The 23,853-nt window shown below is 41.5% G+C and overlaps 1 protein-coding gene across 11 annotated transcripts in view; it reads left to right on the top strand.

Moving 5' to 3' along the window:
- Positions 1–23,644, top strand: part of TPD52L1 (TPD52 like 1) — a 63,505-nt gene extending 39,861 nt beyond the window's left edge. For 3 of the 11 annotated variants that reach the window (XM_036317501.1, XM_036317491.1, XM_036317495.1), the window contains exons 2-9: positions 1,155–1,270; positions 1,725–1,787; positions 4,676–4,824; positions 11,243–11,344; positions 14,259–14,273; positions 15,510–15,548; positions 18,484–18,544; positions 22,998–23,644. In XM_036317501.1, coding sequence (XP_036173394.1) covers positions 1,155–1,270; positions 1,725–1,787; positions 4,676–4,824; positions 11,243–11,344; positions 14,259–14,273; positions 15,510–15,548; positions 18,484–18,544; positions 22,998–23,123 — 671 coding nt within the window. In that variant the 3' untranslated portion in view covers positions 23,124–23,644. Of the gene's footprint in view, positions 1–1,154; positions 1,271–1,724; positions 1,788–4,675; positions 4,825–11,242; positions 11,345–14,258; positions 14,274–15,509; positions 15,549–18,483; positions 18,545–19,955; positions 20,038–22,997 lie in introns of those variants that run through there. The other 8 variants (XM_036317502.1, XM_036317496.1, XM_036317498.1 and 5 more) reach the window with 7 other exon arrangements.
- The last annotated feature ends 209 nt before the right edge of the window (positions 23,645–23,853 follow it).

Consider the following 23,853-nt stretch of genomic DNA (forward strand, 5'->3'; position numbering starts at 1 on the left):
AAAAGAACATTACTGAGCAGTGAAACTGGCCTCTAGAGTACATAGAGGGGACGAGGATCTGATGAACTTGGGTCAGCGAGATGCCGTGTTCACTGATGTGTGTTAGGGTATCAGCAGTAATACAAAGTGCTGATGGTGCACCATTGATTCAGACAAAAAGATGTGGGTACAGTGGACTTAAGAGTGAAGCCAGTCCTAGCCGGTTTAGCTCAGTGGATAGAGCACCAGCCTGAGGACTGAAGGGTCCCAGGATCAATTCCAGTCAAGGGCACTTACCTTGGTTGCAGACTGGATCCCCTGGCCATGGTGGGGGCTCCTGTGAGAGGCAACCAATCGAAGTGTCTCTCTCGCATAGATGTTTTTCTCTCTCTGTCTCTCCCCCTCCTTTCCATTCCATCTAAAATATCAATGGAACAATATCCTCAGGTGAGGATAAATAAATAAATAAATAAATAAAAATAATTGTAGTCATTTAAAAAAAGAGAGGGTGAGGCCAGCTTCAGAAGAATTTTGCAAATTGGGCCATATTTTTACTCTTTAACTAGAATGATTTTGTAGGATAATTATTTACCTTTTTCTTTTGACTTTTAACAAACTATATATATTTTAATTGTTTTATTGAATAATAATACTAAGTATACAAAAAATATTTACAAAATACATTGTAAAGTACAGAAAATACTTATGCAAAAGTATTGGTCCCAAAATGGACCACTATCATTAACTCCACAGAGATGTCCTGTAGGTTCCCACACTCCCATCTTCTTCATCCCCCTCTGTGCCCCCGCTGCCTCAGAGCAAACCATGGTCCTGAATGCTTTATCATTGCCTTGCTTTCCTTATAAATCTATCCTTAAACAATACTTTATTTAGTTTTGCAACTTCATATAAGTGGAGCCATACTCTGTGTGCTTCTGCAACTTGTTTTTTTTCCCACTCAGAATCTTATTCCCAAGTTTCATCCATGTGATCACATCAGCAAACTTATCACAATATTATTTACTGTATTTTCCTTCACCTTTTTCACCAACTCCCCTCCCCTTCCCTCTGACAACCATCTTTTTGGTCTCTGTTTCTATGAATCTGTTTTTGTTTTGTCTTATTTGTTCATTCATTTTAAACATTGCATTATGTTCTATCAATCTTGCCTAAAGGTCTGTTGGAGACTGAACCCCTGCGAGGAAGAGATGAAGACGCAGTAGCCAGTGCTGACTTCTCTAGCATGCTCTCTGACGAGGAGAGAGAAGAGTTAAAGGCAGAATTAGTTCAGGTATGTTTAGGAATCTTATTATTCCAATGACTATCTCTGGATCTTGAGAGTTACTATTACTTTTATATAAGTCCCATATTACAATTGTTATATTACATTCAGTAAAATTTGATAAATGATGTATTGCAAGATAATTTATTTGGGGGGGTATTTTGTAATGGTAATTGTCCATTATTCATTGGTTACAGCACAAAATTGACTGGCTATGCTGCTTAAGCAACAATGATAATTAGCAGCTCCTACTCTTTTAGTATCACAATGCCACGGGGATGATAAACCACTTACAAACCTGGTGGAATTCCTTCAAGACCCTGCAAGTACAAGCTGCTTTTGAAGAGCAGTTCTTGTTTTAGGTCAACAGTGTAGCTCAACAAACACTTTGAAATAATTTAGTTTTGTCACAAAAAAGTTAGTCATAGAGCAGCTGGATTTATTGAGTTGTGCTCTTTTGCAGAAGAATAAAGCTCTGGGGATAGAGAGGAAAGCTGTGCTGGATGCAGGCTCCATTAGATCTCAGGTAGTTGTTGGGGCATTTGGACTTAGAGGCGAGGAGGATGCCTGGCTCATTGTGAATGCAACTCTCTGTTCAAGTATTTTGTTTGCATCACCTACTAACCCTTGAACACTTGGCTAAGGAGCGGTTGGTTACATTACAGAAGGAAAGGGCTGGACACAGGGGGCTTCCCGAGTACAATAAGCAGCAGGGCGAGAGGGGTGAAGCCAGCATCCCCTCTCCATTCTGAATCCCTGGCTCCGAGGGCAGGAAGCTCCTGGTCCATCGGAAAGCAAGACTTTCACCCCTGGCTCTGGCCTCTTCTGCAGGCTGGGGACAGAGCTCCGAGCTCCACCGTACCCTCAGCCCCCTTGGTCCACTGCAGACTCCTCAAGCTCTGAGGTCCTGAGAGTGTGTGTTCATGACAGTTCATAATCATATTGAAGATTTTTCAGGTGCTTTCCCAAGACACACCTTAAAATAACTTCATAAAATCAGCTTATTCCTCTGGCACAGCAGAAGTTATTTTTATAAGCACAGAGCCTGCTTCTTTGGCTGGGTTTGTCTGTGGCCACTGATCCAGAACCACTCAGTTGACTTCAACCCAGCCACACATTCCGGAGTGCACGGACCAAAGTCAGCCTTCACTGAGCGTGCAGCAGCTCCACGTTTCCTTACGGCCTGGAATTCTGTTCACGACCTGTTCATGTCAGTGGTGGTGTCCAAAGTTTATGTTCTGTAGGCCAGTGTAAGTTAACTGATTCTATGCTAAAATTTAACTCCTTCATATAACAGTCCAGGTTTAAGTGCAGATGCAACCTCTGTGATAGACCAGCTTTTAGAAAATGACTTGATTTTTCTGGGTTCTGGGGTTCTATCAATGCATTTTTTCCACATTCTATATTTTCTAAATGTTCAAAGCTGAGTATGTGTTACTTTTATAATCAAGAAAAGGTAAGCCTAGGTTCTAAATGGAGACCCCATGAATATAAATAACCTGCAGTGTTTTCAGAAATCCTTGTTTTATTCGGCCACATTAATAAGCTTCCAGTGCATCTCACTCCTAACACTTTCTGAAACTGAATTCTGAAAATAACATCAGACTCCCGTCACTGTGTTCAAGTTTCCAGGTTGCATGTTTTCATCCCCCAGAATGCATTAGCCTCCGTGCTTGCTCTCTCTTATTTCTGCGTTTCTCAGAGATGAGGGGGTATTGCATCCTGCCTTATTGTTGTGTGCTTACCAAGTGCTGGCACTAGGAAGACCTGCCCTTGTGCTGGGAGACATAAAATAAGCCAGTATTGTCCAAAAGGCTACATCTTAGATCAAGTCTGCATTCTAAAAGAGGAATCTGTTGTTAACACAGTTTAGCCTTTATTTTATGACTGTAGCCATGTGATATGTGTGTTTCTCAAAGTTCCTTCAGTGGGAGGAGGTGGAAGAGGGTATAGGGCAGGGGTGGGCAAACTTTTTGACTTGAGGGCCACAATGGGTTCTTAAACTGGACCGGAGGGCCGGAACAAAAGCATGGATGGAGTGTTTGTGTGAACTAATATAAATTCAAAGTAAACATCATTACATAAAAGGGTACGGTCTTTTTTTTTTTTTTAGTTTTATTCAGTTCAAACGGGCCAGATCCGGCCCGCGGGCCGTAGTTTGCCCACGGCTGGTATAGGGGAATAGACGGTGATGGATGGAGACTTGACTTGGGGTGGTGAACACACAATACAGTGTACAGGTGTGTTGTGGAATTGTGCACCTGAATTCTGTATAATTCTGTTAACCAGTGTCACTCCAATAAATTCAATAAAAAGGAAAAAAAGAATCTAAAAATAAATAAATAAAAGCTTCTTAGTGTGAAGCCAATATCACCTCTGACCTGGTGTGTGCTTTGTGTGTAGCAGGTGTGCAGTAAGACTTTTAACTTTATTTTATAGCTCCAATGAATATTTATATTTGTAAATACCGGCAGTAGATTATGCATTTTAATAAGTTTATCAATATATTAAAATATTTTGTGTCGGAGATTTGATCTCATTCATCTTATTACCAGTTGCTCCTGACATCTCCAAGGTCTCTGCACATCTATTTGGTGTTTCTTTCCCTCTGTCTCCCTTTTTAACTAAACTTGCTCAGTATTTCTGTGCTACAAACATCCACTCCCACTTTCATTTCACTAAGCTGCATTTTATGCTCAGTATTCCATAATGCGACGTGGCTTTTGAAAAGGATGAAATGATGGCATTGGTGCTAGAAATTTGTGTTATATAACAATTAGAAACTGCCAATGTCCCCTCGATAAAATGACTCAAGAAAAATGGGTATTAATAGGACTAGAAGAAATACCAGACAGCATTATCCAGCAGGCAGAACCTATTTTCAGGCTCCCTCCATCCACTCTTGGTTTCTCATCTTCCTTGGGTGTGTGGTCCCCCAGGAAGAACACACAGTGCCCTCAAGCTCCTGTCTCTTAGACGTACAGACTCAGTTCCTTCCTCCCAAACCTTTATTCTTTCTGGACTAAGCTAGTGACCACCTAAAGTGTTCATAACCAATAATGTCTTACTGCAAACATTATTCTGTATTAGTCAGGGTTCTCCAGAGAAACAGAACCAAATATATATATGTTTCTGTATACGGAAAGAGATTTATTATAGGGAATTAGCTGATGTGACTGTGGATGCCAACAGGTCCCAAGATCTATAGTCAGCAAGCTGGAGACCTAGGAGAACAGGGTGTGCCTCCAGTCTGAAGGCTAGCAGGCTTGAGGCCCAGGAAGAGCTAACATCACAGTTTGAATCTAAAGGCAGAAAACATACACACACACACACACACACACACACACACCTGGGGCAGGTGTACGTTTCAGCTTGGTCTGACATCTTTCCCCACTGCTTCCCTCCTACTTGTAGCTGGAAGACGAAATTACAACATTACGACAAGTATTATCAGCGAAAGAAAGGCATCTGGTTGAGATAAAGCAAAAACTCGGCATGAACCTGATGAATGAATTAAAACAGAACTTCAGCAAAAGCTGGCATGACATGCAGACCACCACTGCGTAAGTACATTCATGGAATACTAACCAATTACTTAGTCTGCCATCTTGCCACTTGTCTATTTTTTTCTACAAGGCTGACTTGGTACTGTGGCTAGAAAAAGAATATTTTCTCTAAAAGTAGGGGAAAAACCTCAACAATCATTTTTAAAACGTTGCGTGTGGAACATGCTCCATAAAGTAGCTTTATGAAATTAAACTTTGTTCACTAAAATTGTATTTTTGCTCAGATCCCTTTATGGTATTGCACATTTTAAAAAAATGTTTCTTTTTATTATATACTAGGGGTCCAGTGCTCAGTATTCCATAATATGACATGGCTTTTGGTTTTTTTTTTTTATTATATAGTAGAGCAGTGGTTCTCAACCTTCCTAATGCTGTGACCCTTTAATACAGTTCCTCATGTTGTGGTGACCCCCAACCATAAAATTATTTTCGTTGCTACTTCATAACTGTAATTTTGCTACTGTTATGCATCATAATGTAAATAATCTGATATGCAGGATGTATTTTCATTGTTACAAATTGAACATAATTAAAGCATAGTGATTAATCACAAAAACAATATGTAATTATATATTCAATATGTGTTTTCCGATGGTCTTAGGCGACCCCTGTGAAAGGGTCATTTGACCCCCAAAGGGGTCCGACCCACAGGTTGAGAACTGCTGTACTAGAGTGACTTGGGAGGGGGTCCCTCAGCCCGGTCTGCGCCCTCTCACAGTCCGGGACCCCTTGCGGGATGTCCACCTGCCGGCTTAAGCCCGCTCCCTGGGGGATTGGGCTTAAGCCGGCAGTCGGACATCCTTAGTGCTGCCGTGGAGGTAGGTGGCAGAGGCTCCTGCCACCGCAGCTGTGCTGGCCAGCCATGAGCTGTCTTCTGGCTGAGTGGCACTCCCCCGTAGGAAGCGAACTGACCACCAGGAGCATCTGCCTCCTGGTGGTCAGTGCGCATTATAGCAACTGGGCATTCTGCCATAGGGTCAACTTGCATATTACACTTTTATTATATAGGATTTTTAAGCATTTGTCGAATATGTATTTTTTATTTGTTCTCATAAAATTGTAAATGGACATGCAGAGGCCTGGTAGTAGGAAGAGGTACCTGGGATGGATGGCCATTATTTCAGTTTCGTTGGGGGCCATCTTTGCCTGCTGACTCCTGAAAGCTAAGCTTTAAGACCTTTTGTTCCTGTATGACAGTGCCTTTTCTTGGAGGAGTTGGGTTAAGGAGTCTTCTGTTTACCCGCTGTGCTTCCTTTAGTTTCCAGGTGAAAGAAGACCCACTCTCTCCCCCTATAACAGCCTAGCAACCCCATAGGCTTCTGTGCTTGTGCACCCCAAGGCTCTCCAGACAGGGTCAGGGCACACAGTAGGGCAGGATGGAGCCAGGGAGCACAGCTGTTTATCTGCAGAGGCTAACCAGCCTTCCCCAACCTGAGGACAATTATAGAAGATAAGACACCTCACGTCAATGTTTATACATTTCAAATACATAACGCAACACCATGTGAACAATCTCCTGGAAAGCGTAGCTGGATTTTAGGCACTAAATTAAATGAACCCATGTGTCAGCAGTTTGGCCTATGTCTTTGCACCTTGGTGGCCTAGACCCATTAATGGCCTTGACAGTGTGAGGTGAAACAATCTCCAATCCTAGGGTCTGGTCACCTCTGTATTTAATCCAGGCCTGGAGGCTTCATGCCACACTGACCTGAACTCCCTTCTGGGTGTAAGAACCAGGCTAGATGTTTTGCTTGTCCTTTCTAACTGCACTGCAGGGATAAGCCAGGCCCTTTGTTGCTAAAGTGAGGTGGGGGGAGCAGGGAGATGGGCAGAGGGTGCCCCGAGTTTGCTCCAGGTGTGATAGGGGCAGAGTGGGAGGTGGGGCAGTGAGAGGAGAGACTCATAGTCCTGCTGGGACATGGGATTGGAGCAGGCAAGTTCCAGGAAGGCTTTTAGCCTCTTCACACAGGGGAGAGTATGTAGTTTGTATTTTCCCCATGTTCGAAGAACACATTGGTTTTATAGTCAGGCATCCTACTTAGTATCATGTTTTTGTTGAATGAATAGAATAAATTTATTCTCTGGGTATAGCGTGTATAGGCTAGTCAGGAAAACAGAGTTTAGTTTTTGTTTTTATTTATATATAAGTAGTTACAAATCACCAGTTAAAGGATAATTGTGAAATACTGGTGCTGTCGGGTTGGGAAGCAGAATGAACCTAGCTGGGCCCAGGGAAGGGTTCCCGAGGAAGAAATGTTTCAGCAGAAGGATGAGTGGGAATTCTCCAGCCACAGGGGCAGGAGGGGCCTCCTAGGGGAGGCTCCCTGGTGAAGGCCCCCAGGAGAGGAGGCTCCAGTTACTCACTGTTGTGGAGATGGCAGGTAGAAGTGGCCTATGGCATCTGTTAATAGAGTTATTTTTTTTAACAAAAAATAGTATGTTTTTATTGATTTCAGAGACGAAGGAAGAGGGAGATAGAGATAGAAACATCAATGATGGGAGAGAATCATTGATCGGATACCTCCTGCAGGCTCCCTACTGGGATGGAGCCCGAAACCCAGCCATGTGCCCTGACCAGGAATCAAACCGTGACCTCCTGGTTCATAGGTCGACGCTCAACCACTGAGCAACCCCAGACGGGAAATAGAGTTATTCTTTACCCACAGGCAATAGAAAGCCATTAAAGGGGTCATGACAGTTTGTTGATCCAGCAACTTTAATGAGTGTCTGCTCTGAGGCATTATTACCCAGAGGCTAATCTAAGCCCACCGGGGTACAGGCTTCAAAGATGGACAGAGTTCCTACTCTCTTTGTGTGTCGAAAGGCAAAAGAGCAAGAACAAGTAATAAAATGAACATATAAGGAAATATCAGGAAGTGCTAAATGGCATAGGGTGATGCTCTACAGGAGGAGAAGGGGGCCGGGGAGAAGCTGCTGGGATGGGGTCCCAGTCAGGGAAATCCTGTCCTGGAAGCTGCTTTGAGCTGAGACCTGAATGATGAGGATGATCTGAAGAAGAGCTTGTGATGATCTGAGGAAGAGCTTCCACGCAAAGGCAAAGGCTTCTGCAAAGACCCCGAGGCCAGAACTAGCTTTCTAGGTTGCAGGAGCCCAAAGCAAGTGCTGTGTCTGGAGTGTAGTGAGAGGAGAGGGGGCCAGAGCCTCTGTTTTGTGAGGAACTGTGGGGATTTTCTTCCCAGGGCTCAGGATCCTGTTGCAGAGTTTGAAGCAGGAAGTGACCTGTTCTGATTCATCTTTCGGAAGGATCACTGCAGTTGCTTTGTGTGATATAGGTTGTGGGAGGCAGGTGTGGAAACCGGAAAGTCCTTTATGAGACTGTTGCCGTAGTCCAGTGGGGATGGTGGTGAGGGAGAGTTGTGGACAGGCAGCGGACAGGACTTGGAGGTCAGGCTCATGGAATTTCCTAGTGGTTGGGAGGCAGGGGATGAGGAGAATAGAAGGATCCAATGTAACTCTTTGGTCTTGGATTTGAACTGGGTGAGTATGGGTACTGTTTACTGCAATGGGAGTGTGGCATTGTGGCTAAGCCATGAGCTATGGACTCCAGCGGGTTGGGTTGAAATCTAGGCCTTCCTGCATCTGCAGATTGAGGTCATATTAGTACCTATTTTATAGGAAGAGAGGATTCAGTGAGTTAATATCTGTGTAGGATGTAGGACGGTGTCTGAAACTTTGCAGGCATATGCACTGTTCTAGGAAAGACTGAGACAGATTTTGTGGGGAGACTCAAGAATCGTTTTGGCCATATCAAGTCTGAAATGCCCAGTAGACAAACGAGCTTATATACCAAGAGCACAAAGTGGGGAAAAGTCCAGGACATTCGGGATTCGTCTGCCTTCTGATGTCTTGAAAGCTATAGGACTAGAGGAGATTGCCTCAGAGATCATTTCATAGATACAGATGAGTGTGGACCCACTAACCTTAAGGGATGATGTGAACTTAGCTTTGTAGGAAAGAATCAATCTCTCTCTTAAGAGGGATGCCTGTCAACAACATAATTTTGGGAAAGCATCTTCCTCCCACCATTTTTTCTTGGCTGCTGAGGGAAGGGAAAAAGTCTTACTCACATGTTAGGGTGGGGGAGGGGGCAGATAGCAAAATTGATTTTCTCCATTCATTAATTAAATCCCTGTTGTTAGTGTCCATGATACCCATTCCCGGACAAGCTCTATAGCTCATACAATGAACATTTTGATGTGAGGGAACTGGGATGGGGTTAGTTGGGTAGAATTAGATTTTAAAGCACTAAAAGGAATGTTAGCTGTCAGAGAATCGCTGGTGACTACCAGAGGCAATACTTTGCATACTGATTAGGCAATCATGACCTATTTAGTTTGATTTATAATGAAAAGAAAATCTGTGGGATGGTAATGAAAGATCTTGGCATATTTTAGTCTGTGGTAGGATTCAAATTGGAACAGAACTGGATGAGCAGACTGAAATTAGCTCCTTTCTAGAAAGATAACCATACAATAGCAGGTCAAGAGATCCCCTGCGTCCCGGGTTTATTGTTGCTGTTTGTGTCATAGTTTTTTACATGTCCTGGTTTGAGAGACTCTAAGAGCAGACACAAAATATTCCCCCCTCCTTTTTTAAAAATGATCTCTGCTGTTCTTCTATGTTGTCTTTAGGCTTCAGGGAGGCACAGGGGATGTGTGTGGCTTGGGATCTAGCTGTGGGGAGGTCACTGGAGGAGATACTGAATCTTAATAAATAAGTTTGGCCTGGGGTTTTGAGCACTGTGACAGGAAATTCCTAGCAGTTATTGACTAAAGTGGAAAACAGAAGAGACCTAACCTGAGGGAATCAAAAGAAATCAACAAAAGTTCCCATTATCCTCACACAGCTCTCGCCAGACACACAAATTCCCTCCTACTCACCAGGTTCTTCTTTGACCCTTATTTTCCTTGATCTTTCCATATTCGCTAGGAAATGTCTGTTTAGTACATGAATATTTTGTTTGGTTTTATGATCTAGATAATATGATTTTGACACTTCCTGAAAAACAGGCATTGTGTAAATAAATAACATATGGTAAACTCATTCCAAGCTGCTAACAAAAAGACAGTAGTAGAATGCCATATTAATAAAGTGATTTCAGTCCCAAGGAAGACCAAGGCGCATGTTTTAAAGCATTTCCTTAAAGTATGATAGGACATGACGCAGGAGATGGAAGGGGTGGATAGAGGGATAAGGGACATTCACACACACACCTGGTTTGATATAAAATAAAGTCTTCTCAGAGGTACCAGGTAATGTAAGTGCTCTAGACCCAGCAGGCAACTTTGGGGGAACTTACCTGGGAGGAGCATATATACCGGAAGAAGGTGGTACGTACATTATAAGAATTTATGTTTCTTTTTTAATCTATACAAACATTCTTGTTTTGTTCTCAGTTTCAGTGAGATATAATTGACCTACAGCACTGTGTAAGTTTAAAGTGTATGGCATAATGGCTTGGCATGTTGTGAAGTGATGTACAAAACTTTTTCTTGATTTCTTTTGATTCTCTCAGGTTAGGTCTCTTTTGTTTCCCATCTTATTAAGTAACTGTTAGAAATTTCTCAGAACTGTGGATATGGCACGGTTCTTCCTGTCACTGTGCTCAAAAACCCAGGCCAATGTTTTCATCTGGTTCTATCTGTCACTTATAACCTGTCAAGTCTGTGCATCTCTCTCTGGGACCCACCACCTCCTCTCCATGCTTCCTGCCATCACTTCCTGTTCAGAGCCACAAAGGAGCATCCTCTCTGAGCATCCATTCATCCCATCTGGTGCTCACTGAGTTTCTCCTGTCACCCTCTGCAGATGCCGGGGACACAAAGATGAGTGGTTCCCTTGCCCTCAAGGAGTCAGTCTAGCCGGGAGACCTAGGCGATGAGCAGACATAGGTCATTACAGTACTACATTCCTAAAACTGTTTTTGAAAAAGTCACTGTGTTATATTAACTCATGTGCCTTTCTTATTCCCAGTAGAAGTATTAGAAAAGTAAGTTAAACACTAGTTATGTATTTGCTTTTTTATGGTTAATTTCACCCATAGTAACAGTAAAAGCTTAAAGCTCTCTTTGAAATGTACATTTTTAAACTTCTGTGTCACCTTCGATGTCTAGGGCTTTCATTGACAAGTGTCTCTTCGTAAAGTTAATACACTTCTTTAAGAATGACTCTCTGCTCTTGGAACAGTCCCACTCCTTGCGATTAAAGATCTGCACATTCAGATCTATACTTGTGTCTGGATCTTTTTCTTGAATTCAGATTTAATTGTCTGACTATCCCTTTGATAAATGGCAGCCAACCCATCATTTCAAAACAATGACTAGAAACAGTCACTAAAGAGAGAATGTTTTATGGGTGATCATGGTATACAAACTGTTGTTCTGTTTACTTCCAGCTACAAGAAGACACATGAAACCCTGAGTCACGCAGGGCAGAAGGCAACTGCTGCTTTCAGCAATGTTGGGACAGCCATCAGCAAGAAGTTTGGAGACATGAGGTACCGTGGGAGAGAACCCCGGGAATGTGCTCAGCCCTTGGCTGCTAGAGAGAGGAGAAGCATTATCTATTGGCTAGTCTTCCTAAGATAGTCTTTTTTAATTGGATTAACATGTTATGTGGCAGATAGTGATTGGTGACTGAGATAAATTATTATATTAGGACATATTCTGACTGAAGGTCAGTTTAGTAGCAGGACTGTCCCAAAGATGCCCTTTCCACTAGGACCCAACCTGGTAAAAATAGAAGATAGAGGATGTCTTTAATCGCTGGTATAAGGGATTTCATAAGAACACAGCACACATGAATTTTCATTACTGTAATTTAACCAATAAATTAAAATAAAATATGTATTCAGTGGAATATGCTCTGATAAACCATTCTAGTTATAGTTTTATATACATCCATTTTTCTATGCTAAATACATAACATTTGTATTATTTTATTCCAAAAAGTTACTATATGGTGTATACTTCTGGTAGTTTTCTTTCTTCACTTTAGCAATATTGTGAACATGTCAATAAATGTCTGTTACATTCTTAATAACTTTATTATCTTCCAGTGCATTTCCTTGCACATTTTGGTTATTTTTCAGTATTTCACTATGATATAAAATTAGGTGATCATTAAAATTTTGAACTGAGAACCAAATGTCCTCACTATAGTCACCAGAAAAACATTGCAGTATTGACCATTGTTTTTTATATTATGTGCTAAGGAGTTATATAGAATTGTTCTCTCATGCCTTTTTGCTTGCTTAAATACCTGTCATAGTTTATTTGGCATTTAGCTGATATGCTTATGTGATTTTTTAAATTTATAAACCAATTTCCTTTTTCTCTAGAAATCAAATTCATTCTTTAAAAACTTTAAAAGTACATTTAAATTTCTTCTTTTAAAAAGGTCTGTGTGAATTATTTCACTGGATTCTTAAACTATTAATTTTTTATTACCCTGCAACTTTGATACCTAGAGGGAAATATTTATATCTTTGTGTTTAAGTTATTTTTTTACTTCAGATATTGCTAGATTGTGCCCAATATTAATGCTCCATCTTAATAACTTGGTATACATGAGGCTGGAGTTAAGTGAGAAATGTACATTAATCTGAGTACTAATAATAAACACCATTGAAATTCTTCAGAGACAGCATGTGATTAACAGGTAAACCTTCTGTATTTTAATTAACCTTAATTTTATTACAAATAAAATTTGCAATCATTTCAGTGGTATTAAAACATTGATCTAGACTAGTTAAATAATTCCTTAAATAGGGAAGACCCTATTACCTGTTATATCCAAGAAAATAGATTTTGCCACATTTATAAAATTCATTCTCCACATACTTACTTGAAACCCTTCACTTGAACACTGGGACCTCGGTGTTTCTTCATCTTTAGGGGACTTATAAGCAGCTCTGAATCTTGTTTAAGATACATATTTCCAGATTGCACCTCCCTGAGTTGTGCCTCAGTCTTGGGTGGAATCCAGGAATCTGCTTAGTAACAAGCTCCCAGGTGATTCAACTTCAAATGGTCAGGTTCCGAGGAAGCCAGGTGCAACTTAGCTCCCGTGTACCTGGGTTGTGTCAGTTATGAAATGGGGATAAGAGTAACAACACCATCGAGTTATTTTAAAAGCAGCAGAAGAGAACCTGCCATGTGTGCAGCACTCGAAAAATGCTAGTGTTTATCTTCACTAAGGGACCATCTCAGTGACAAGGTGGCCCCGTCGGGCAGAAATTAGAAAGAATCCATTAGCCGTGCTGGCGTGGCTCAGTGGTTGAGTGTCAGCCTATGAACCAGGAGGTCATGGGTTAGATTCCCAGTCAGGGCACAAGCCTGGGTTGTGGCTTGATCCCCAGTGGGGCCTGCAGGAGGCAGCCAATCAATGATTCTCTCTCATCATTGATGTTCCTATCTCTTTCTCCCTCTCCCTTCCTCTCTGAAATCAATAAAAATGAAGGGACAGAACGGAACTTGAAAGAACTAAGCAGAACTAAGCAGAAATACACCCTCCTCCCTCTTCAAGGACGAAGCAGGGACATACTCTTCTCCCTCTCCTCTATCTTGTCTTGCAAGGCTGGGCCCTCAGCCCAAGCCGCCCCCCCCCTCCCCCCCCCCGAGAGTGACCACAAGAATGCTGGTATTGTCCTAACTCTCCCAACCACCCACCTGAGTGGACCAATGAAGCTCCAGAAATGTAGCTAAGGTCCTAATAAGGCTACAGTGGAGGACGGCTCCAACCTTCAGAATGTGATGGTCACTTCCTGACCCTTATGCTGTAAAACCCTGACCAATCTCTGTAACTCACGTCACCCCTAAAGCCCACCCCAAGTAGCTAGCCCTATATAACCTTTGTTCTCCTGGGACACGCTCTCTCGCCTCACCGCTGTGCCGGATAGAGGCTGGGAGCCAATTCTAGAATTGATCAATAAAGACTCGTTGCTTTTGCATCGGAGGAGGCTCCCTGGTGGTGGATTATTGGGGACCCCGAGCTCTGGGCATAACAAAAAACATATTTTTTTAAAAAAGCTACCAAATTAAAATGTTTCCTGTGAAGTTAAAATGAAGTCACATTTGTGAAAGTATTCTGAAGAAATGCAAGCTGATGGAATACTTTTTTATGATATTGGCATCTTCCTGATACTTCTCAGGGATTTGTTCAAACTGCGTGTGATCTGGTGCAGATGACATCTTTGGAGGAGGCACATGATTTCATTAGAGAGTTTCACCATCATTATGTTTCCATGAGAATCATAGTTAGAAGTCAGTAGACTCAAAAACTGTAATGAATGGAATTACTGTTTGCTTTGGGGCTCTTAGCAGAGGGGACAAGGGCCAGTGTGGTGTATCTTTTTCTCCTGATGTGCTAATGCTGCTCCTGCTCTTCTCTCCATGCTGCCCTGGCTGCAGGTCCCACTCCATCGGGTAAGCGCTGCCTGGGGGCCCTCAGCCCCTTCCTCCCCAGAGCTGTCTTTCTTCACTGTGTGGGCGCGCCTCCGCCAAAAACTCAGTCTCTCTTCCTGAGAGTGTTCTGACCGGGGAGTTACAGACTGGGGGTGGGGGTGGGGGCATCTAAGGCATTTGAATTTATGTAAGCACATATTTATCTACTTTCTGAGTCATTTACACCAGCTTCACTTGCTGCCCAATCTCTTAGGAATCTCTTTTCTGCATCATTTCTCCCTATATTGGCAGAGTTCCTTCTGAGAGAAGGAAAAAAGGGACATGGATATTGAGAGTTGTGTATTTTTATAAAACTTAGAGAAAGTAAGGTCAAGAAACAGAAAATTACTTTCTCTAGACTGCCATGTTTTCTGAACATCTTGTGACTGTTGTTAATAGGATGGTTCATCTTCAACTTTCCGTACCTTCTGAAGTTGAAGAGGGAAAAAGTTATTGGAGAAGCACATAGGCACTGTGCCCTGAATTGAGCTTTTTTTTTTTTTTAAGCTGGAATCTCATATGCTTTTTTTTGGAATTTGTTTTTCTGAGAAAACTGTTTCTATTTAAGGAGATTAATAGATTGATAATGCAGATGAATTTATTTTAGTAATTCTTTAATTAATTTCTTTGTCCGTTCGTTTCCATTCTAGTCAAGTGCCACCCATACAATGGCCTCAGTGGATATTGTGGGGAAAGGGTGATGAGTTTGATCCCTTCCCAGTTAGCTTCTTAGGAGGGGAGTAAGCAGGGATGGTGTTGGAACGGGTGGAAAATGGACTGTCTCGTGTTAACTACCTATATTCCTCTGGAGAGTTTCACTGTAATGGAACAGTTAGCTGTTGCCGGCTCTGCTCTATTTCCCATCTTCCTGACCAGGAGAAGGGGTGGAGAAGGAGCAGGCCCTGGGCAGAGTGCTCATGGGCTACTGGGTTGACCTGGAAGGAACCAGACATTCACATCAGACTTCCTGGCCTACGGGGCACCTACCGGAAGTAAAAGAATATGCGACCGCCTATTCTTCCCTTGTCCCCTTGGAATTGACTGTGGCCCATGCTACCCAATGAAAACAAATATCATCTTGGTGGGTTGGGCAGCAAACACTTCAGAGAGTTGAGATTGCTGTTTTAGAACGGTGCGGAGGGAGTTTCTCATGTGCTCATGTTGTGCTATCTTCTCTTTTCTTTCTTTTCTTCCCTTTAATCTGCTTTTGCCCTGAAGCTACTCCATTCGCCATTCCATAAGTATGCCTGCAATGAGGTAATGTGTGTAAATTATTTGACGTAATATTAATGTAGAATTTGTATGAACTGTCACTTTACTGATATTTACCTGGTGGGTTTTTTCTCTCCTGTATATGAAGGGAAGTGCCATGAACTACTTAGTTCTCTTTTCCGGTGGTCCTCTGGAGAACCTGTGGTACTTTGACAATCCTGTAAAAGTAGTGTAGATGCAATGAGCTTGGGCTTCTGACCAGACACCCCAGCTTAAATCTCCTGATATGTGAGACTTGGGACAAGTTATTTAATTTACCTCAATCTTCATTAAAAACTACTTTATACAGTTGTTGCAAGATATAAACAAAGTGACCTCTGTAAGGCCTAGAACATTCTGAGCACACTTGCAAAGGTAGAAATATATTTCCCCAGAATTAAATGCAAGGCTGGAAGAAAGTTTAAATGAAAGGGAAAGTTTAAATGAGAGGGAGCAGTTTTAGAAAGGATATCATTAGGCTTTTTAAGGTATAAATTAAGGTGAGGTATCTGTTGAACAATAAAAAATATCATTAAAATTACTGTCAAGATGAAAACCGAGAAAGATGGCCTCCGCTTCCAGTGTGCTTGAGTTTGTGAGGCAGTCAGATAAAATCAAGCTCATAGTCATAGCGTGTAGAGGAGTTGATGTTAGACTGGGAATCAGAGGATACAGGTTGTAGGCGAAGGCTGCCAGGAATGAATTTTGCAGCCTTGGAAACTCACCTCAGTGATATGTTTCATCGTGTTTATAAGTAAGAAAGTAGAACCAGATGTACTGCTTTTCCCATGGTGTTTGCCTTGAGTTGCCATGGTGATGGGGAGGGGGAGCAGAATCAAGGCCCTGAGACCCTACCCCACTTTAGTTAAAACTCTGCTTCTCCAACCTGCTTCGTATCATATGTTGTGGTGTGGATACATTAGAGAGGGGGTTCAGTTACTCTTAACATTTTCAGTGCACCAAAGCCAAATTCTTTCCGGGGTCATTTGCACTGCTAAAAGTTTATATTTTATATAATATGATTCAATCTGAATAAACAGTTTCTCCTGTTCTCCAGTATGTATTCTACTGTAATTTAATTTGAGAAATGCCTGTTTCATTATGTCCGACGATGTCTCTTCTACACTGGGGTTGTTTGTTACTTTGGGAATTTAATCACAGTATCCGATTTCCCTAATTTGGTGGGAGAGAGCATAGATTCAGGATTGCTTTGTTCCTATTTGAATGACTTGCTCCCCACAGCGTAAGAACAGCCAGACGGAGTAGTGTAACCTGAGGGGCTCTGAGCTCCTTTACGTCAAATTTTAAGTCTAGAGCTTGCAAGAAATTAACATGATTTACTCTATGAACCAGGAATTCATCTAGTGGCTTATGGGTCAAATTCAATCCTCATAAAATTGCCTGAAATTAACTTGAAAAGGAAAATGATGTTACTCTTCTAACATATACCCATAAACCATTAGGCAAACTGTCTGCCCAGTGTGGCCTAATGTAACTGACGGGTGACAGCAGTCACGTGAGCAGTCTGGCCAGATAGAACTTGCCATGGAAGTCAGGTGCCAGCTTAAGTGTCTACTTTTGAGTCATTCAAGTGTAATTTCACTAATTCTTCCTCCTGAAACAGAGGTATTATGGAGGGTCACTCATAGGAATTTGGCTCATGTTTGAATCAAATACAAGGTGCGGAGCCATGCGTGGGCCTTCTGATCTCGCCATTGTGAATTCATGCAGCCAGAACGCAAAGACAGACGTTTTTGATCATCTGGAGCATCCAAGTCTTGGGCGGCAATCCCTAACAAAGCCAGATTCACTCAAAACCATGTCCTCTATATTACTTTCCTCTTGATAGTATTAGAGTATTCACACCATGCAATGAAGCCCCTATTTTATAGCCATGCTCCCTTCTGGAGTTTCTCCAGGCCATTCCTCTTATTTTCTTTCCTCTGCTCTCAAGAGAGAATCATAATTGGCTTATCAAATGGAATTATTTGGTGTGAAAATGATGGCTGTCCTTGTTGCTGAAGCTGATATGGACACAAGATTTAAGACACTTTTTTAGTTCAGTTTTTATTTCTTTAGTTGGACTTGGTGATATCAATTTCTATGGTAATGTTGTCATTAACCCAGTATAGGAAACCAAAAGGCACCAAATGAAGTATTTAACACTTATAGTTACAAATGGTATAGATTATTTAACACGATGACGAGTCACAAATAAAATGTCAGTGGACTGTGAAGTTTCGCTCTGCTAAGAGAACAAATTAGTTATATCCTCTTCGGAAGGGAAAATGCCACATACTAATAACACCATTTTGACAAAGCATTAGACAATAAGTAATATTTCAACTTACAATAATCAAAGCATTGACTTTCAGAAACACTTCTTTATGAAAGTTGACCAAATGATTACTTTTGAAGGCACTGAAAAGAAAAACTTATAAACCTTCTTTTCCTTGAGCTATTTCTGTCTTGTCTCACATACACTGAAATGAATAACTTTAAAATTCCAAGTGAGAAAACGCAAACATGACATTCTTTAGACAGATTCTGCATGCTTACAAAATAAAAAAAAAGTTGGGAGAAAGAGTGTTGTGATAGAAGCAATTAGTAAATGAAAAATTAAGCTATCACTCCTTTGACTCATTGATAATGACTCACGGTGCATGATGGAATTATTACGTTTGTACTGTTGCCAAATGCTGTACTATTCTACAGTTGAGTGTCTCACTATTACACTTGGAAAAATTCCATGTCAAATATGGTTTCTGAATCTAACCTGGCAGAAGTGAAATTCATGTTATTAAAATGTGGTCGGGGGAGGTGCCACACCGACAGCTAGCTCTGTTGCAGAAGTGATGTTTCTAAGAGCAGAAATCAGACAGCTGAGTTGCTAACACAGGCAGGTCTTTGGAGCTGACCTCTCTTTTTTTTGTTATTTTAGGAATTCTCCTACTTTCAAATCATTTGAGGAGAGGGTTGAGACAACTGTCACAAGTCTTAAGGTACAGATGAAGTGAATTTTGTGTCATCGGGCCATTGAATCAGGACAGCATAGTCATTGCTGTCGTTAGTTCCAAGGGTGGCGCTGCCAACGTGCGGTGCAGTCGAGAAGGCGGCCTTGCACAGTCAGGCTTCACATATAAATCCGTAAATAGAACCAGGCTTGAGTAGTGTCACTGTATCCTGACAAATATGCCACTAGAAATGAACTGTTCATGGAAGTGAATTGGGGTACGTATTCATCTCTGCACTGGTTAGCTGGTTAGACCTCTTAATGCTATTCCTCAAAAAGTAGGTAAGTGAGAGAGGATGTGGATGGACCAAAGGATCTGTGAATTCTGAATTTAGAGTATAAGTTCAATAACAGTTCAACGCTCCTCTGGGATGGACATGGACTAGGAAACACAAACTTGGCTCCCTGTGTTATACTGCCACTCACTAAACTTATTTATCCAGTTCACATATTAGGGGCAGCACGGTTTGGTTATCATACAGAGAAAATAAAGTGGAGCCACAGATGCATTATTTTGTAACAGTGCATTGGGTCCCTGGGTATAATAAAAATATGCCTGTGGCATACATAGTAGGAGCTAAAATATTTTATTGAGTTTTTTTGTTTCAGCAGAGATAAGTTATTTTACAGAGGAAAAAAGAGCGAAATTAAATTCAGTCTAATCTTAAAATGTATAGAACGTTTAAAGCAGGAAAAATCACTGAAACTGCTAAGATTATGTTTTTAAAGATATCACCTAAACAATGTCTTACCTATATCTTGGTATCATTATCACTGTTTTGTAGAGAATCCATTTCTGCATTTCCTTATTACTGAGAAAATTAAAAATACAGATGATCTTTAACTGGATCTAAAGCAGATATTTGCACATGCTGATTCCAGCTGCTTCTGAATCCCCTGTCACCATACTGCCTGAGAAGGGTCTGTGAGGGCATCTGTTCCTCACTAGAGGCCCTGGGTGCTCTTACTGATTTAGAAGGTCTTTCCTCTTAGGGGGAGGGTCTTTAACATAGAAATCTTCTACTTTATTAGGCCTGTGATTAGGTGTTTAAGGCCCAAGAATGAAATAATTACTCAGCATCTATCATGCCTTCACTGGTTTCATTTACCAGCAGTTTCTAGTTGTGCAGTTTCATCCCTCTGCTTGTCAGCATCATCACTTGAGTGACCAGTAGGAGCCATTAAATTGCCCCCATTGGCAGGGAAAACGTTTGGTAAGGAGGGACATGCGTGTTCTCGGACATTTCTCTTGCTCCAATATCCTGTTTTAAAACAAAAGGCTCAAAAACCCCTAGGAGTCAATTTCTCAACATTTGGTTCTCAGCCTAAGGCACGCCAAAGAGGATGGATTCTGTTGCTTGTTAGACACGTTCTGACTTAGGAGAAGTTATGCTTTTTAGGTTTTCTTTAGAAGAAGGAGCTATGAAGAAGCAAAAGAAGAATAAAGAGCAACCAATTTTCATTTGCTTTTAGGAAACTCTGGTAAGCTCACAGCTCACGTATGATTTTATGATTTAAGTGTTTCTCACACTCTCGGCTTCTCACTTTCTTACCTCACTGGGATGGAAGGTAGAGAGCCTGTCTCCTCCTTCAAACACGCACAAAACTAACTCAGCCAGCTGGAAACTAGCCCATGTCAAGACCTCCTGAAAGTGAATTCTGTGTTGGCATGATTGTCCACGGGTTTAACAAGACTCACAGCCCACTCGCTCCCTGTGTCACGGTCAATGCGTAGCCCCTCTGTTTCTGCCCACCCAGGCGATGGAGAATAGCCAATAATCATGCTTTGTGTAAAACCTCCCACTCCCTCATAACTGCAAATTTCTCATTTCTTTTTTTCTTCAGACTAAATAATAGATGTTTGGCCCTTTTTTATATAGCTTATTTTCTGTGTAGTTTACTTTTGTGTCCTAAATCTTTTACAACATTTCTGACATGTTCTTCAATTGTGGATCCTGGGGCTGTTGCCTGCTGAGGGAATGACTAGGGAATCAGCAGGACGAGTGAAATTCCTGGCAGGTCTACCAGTATATGCTGCATTGCCATGCTCACATACCGCTTTAAGCTTGATTTTTAAACAAAAAGGCAGGACACTTATTGTTTCTTTGTGTCCTTTCAACCAGGTATTTTTTAATGAGAGGTTAGGAAGCACAGTTCATTAATTCAAATAAACTTTTTTACAAAGAACAAGTATAATTTGGGGGACAAAGTGACAAATTCTTGTTTGGAAAACCATTACGAGGGGAAGCGATATGGAGTGGTTTATTGTTCACATCTTTGCTTAAGCCAGTCCTTGCCTAAAATATTGCAGTGGGCAGTCATTAAGCCCACATAGTTAGGAAACTCCTTTATTTCACGCCTTCTGGCCAAATAGCTTTATTTCAAAGTGGTCCCCTCCTTCTTTTTTCTTCTGTTTTGATGTGAGAAAATCAAGAAGTAGGAGAGAAAGAATGAAATGAAGCCCAGCAGAAAACGAGTAATTTGTATTGATCTGATTCAATACTGTGTGTAACATGTATTGCAAGAGAGGAATGCGAATAAAATAAAGAGGAGAGCAGTGACTATTAATAGAGGAAATCACAGTGGATTAATCTTGCTTCTCCCAGAAAAGAAATAAGCATAGTGAAAAAAAAGTCACATAATGGAAAGCAACCCCCTCCTTCCCAGTGCTAAGAGGAGAGGAGAAATCGAATGCTCTGTGCAGAGGTCTATCACCTGAGGCTTGGGGGCCAAGTCTAGCTGGTCACCTGTTTTGAATGGCCTGTAAGCTAAGAATGGTTTTTACACCTCTTTAATGGCTGAAAAATAAAAACAACAAGGAAAAATCATATTTGTGACTTGTGAAAATGAAAGGACAGGAAATTCACACTGCAGTTTCATACAGTCTGAAGCACAGCCGTGCTCATTCACTTATGCATCATCTTTGGCTACTTTCTACAACGGCTAATTGGAGTATTTGTGATTCCCAAGCCTAAGATATAGGGTGTCCCCCCAAAATGTATACACACACTTTGAATAATTATAAAGGCAGTGTTTATTAAATACATTGCATTTTCAAAACTGAGCTATCAGCTGGTAAAGTGTATACACATGTTTTGGGATGCCCTGTGTTTATCTGTCACTTTCCCCAATGGATTTCCGATCCCCACCTGATGGAAAAATTCAACTTTGTAATTAAAGAGGTAGAGAGGCACTTAGTGACAATTGGAGAAAAGTGTGTGTTTGCTTGTAATGATTGGACTGCTTGTGAACCCTGGTTAAGGTTTTAAAGGGGCAGGCCAGGCCGTAGGCCAGTGATGGCGAACCTTTTGAGCTCGGCGTGTCAGCATTTTGAAAAACCCTAACTTAACTCTGGTGCCGTGTCACATACAGAAATTTTTTGATATTTGCAACCATAGTAAAACAAAGATTTATATTTTTGATATTTATTTCATATATTTAAATGCCATGTAACAAAGAAAAATCAACCAAAAAAATGAGTTTGCGTGTTATCTCTGACACGCGTGTCATAGGTTCGCCATCACTGCCGTAGGCGGATACACTGCTTCCCCAGAGTGGTGTATGTTCTTGTGAGGGATCACCTTGGTGACAGTGAGGCGTGACAGCAGTTTGAGAATAGCAACCTTGTCTATACCTTTCTTTTCCTCGGAGTGATTATCCATATTGTTAATGGTTAAAGAAAGGCTGATGTAACTATTATTAAGACTTTCATTAAGCATTCTGGCTGACTAAAGAATATACTTTCGAAGAGCTTTTTATTAGGGAATTTTTCAAAATACTTAATTGTATTATTTAGTTATAAATTGATTTCTTCCTGAGTCTATGCTTAATAACAAGTACACAAAAAAGGAGTGTTGTAAAGGGCCATTTAAAGGGCTTTTCCTCCTGTAAAGGCAACTGCCTAGAAAGATGTGAAGTGGCCAGGGCTTAAAACTTCATTCATCTACAACTCTTGAAGCAGAGACCAACAATCATGTTCCCTGGAGCCACTTTGCCTTTTCAAGAGACATTTGTCAGAAATGCAAATTGCCTAGTTAAATCGCAAGTGGAAATCCTAAGTCTAAGTCACTTAAAAATGTCCATATATTTGTAAAATTGGGGGAATATATCTAAAGTCTATTTTTTATGAATTAAATCGTTTCTCTGGGTGAATGGGGAGATAATTCGAATCCACAGATCTGGTTATGCTCCTGGAGGGATTGAGAATGTCGAAGAGAGAGAGTTGCTACCATTGTACAAAATTTAAGTTTCTATTCCAGTCCCGGAGAACCCAGGCATGCATGACATCCTAGCCCTCTGCCAAAGGAAGCTGACTTCTCTACATCCTTTACAGACTGTCTCAAGGGAAAAAAAGTAATTCCGAACTTGAGAGTAGTCGATGTTATAAAAACATTTCAGAAAAAAATGAACTAACTGCATGTTTCCTTCTCTGCCCCTTTCAGACGAAAGTAGGCGGGACGAACCCTGGCGGAGGCAGCTTTGAAGAGGTGCTCAGCTCCACCGCCCACGCCAGCGCGCAGAGCTCGGCGGGCGCCCCCCGGCGGGCGGAGGAGGAACTGCAGTGCTAGGGCTGCCGGCCCAAGCCCATCACTCCCCCCCCCCCCCCCCCCCCCCCCCCCCCCCCCGCACCCACACGGATATGAAGACCAAAATCCCACTGCAGAAACCAGGCCTTGACCTTCAAATGGCCTTTCCACAAAGTTTCATAAAGTGATTTCCATTTGTATTTGTGTTGATAATGGACCATTCGACCGCACCCTTAAGTAGTCACAGGTGGCTATCTTTTCAAATGTCCTGATCTGAGCAGGTACAAAATTGGTCATGGCCCTTCTCTTTGTGTAATTCAGACATATTTTTCAAACATAGGCTATTGTTTGCTTTGATTTTTGCTTGGACGCCATTACCATACGCATGTCTCTGAAGGCTGAGTGAGCACCCCCCTTCAGTTCAGTCTGTTCACTGGGGGGCGCTGCCTCTGTCCCCATCAATAGGATGACGCTGCAAATTTCATCAAACTGCTTGTGGTCCGCCTCACCTACATTAATTACACGTTTATTTAAGCAATTAAAATAATGGATTTTAATGATGACTTTGAGTTCTTAATTTCTTTAAGTCTTCAGGGATATCAATGACCTTAAAAGGTGATAGCAATAATTCTGCAGACGCTAGTTTAAATCAACTTCTGCTATCAGGTGAACATGGAAAGAGATAGGTAAGCAATTATAATCTTAGCTACTTTAGGATGCTAAAACTTCAATTCTAAAAGTCTCTCTAATCTACATAGAGTAGTAGTTAACT

This window comes from Myotis myotis, unplaced genomic scaffold, assembly GCF_014108235.1.
Source record: "Myotis myotis isolate mMyoMyo1 unplaced genomic scaffold, mMyoMyo1.p scaffold_m19_p_7, whole genome shotgun sequence".
Taxonomy (NCBI): Eukaryota; Metazoa; Chordata; class Mammalia; order Chiroptera; family Vespertilionidae; genus Myotis; species Myotis myotis.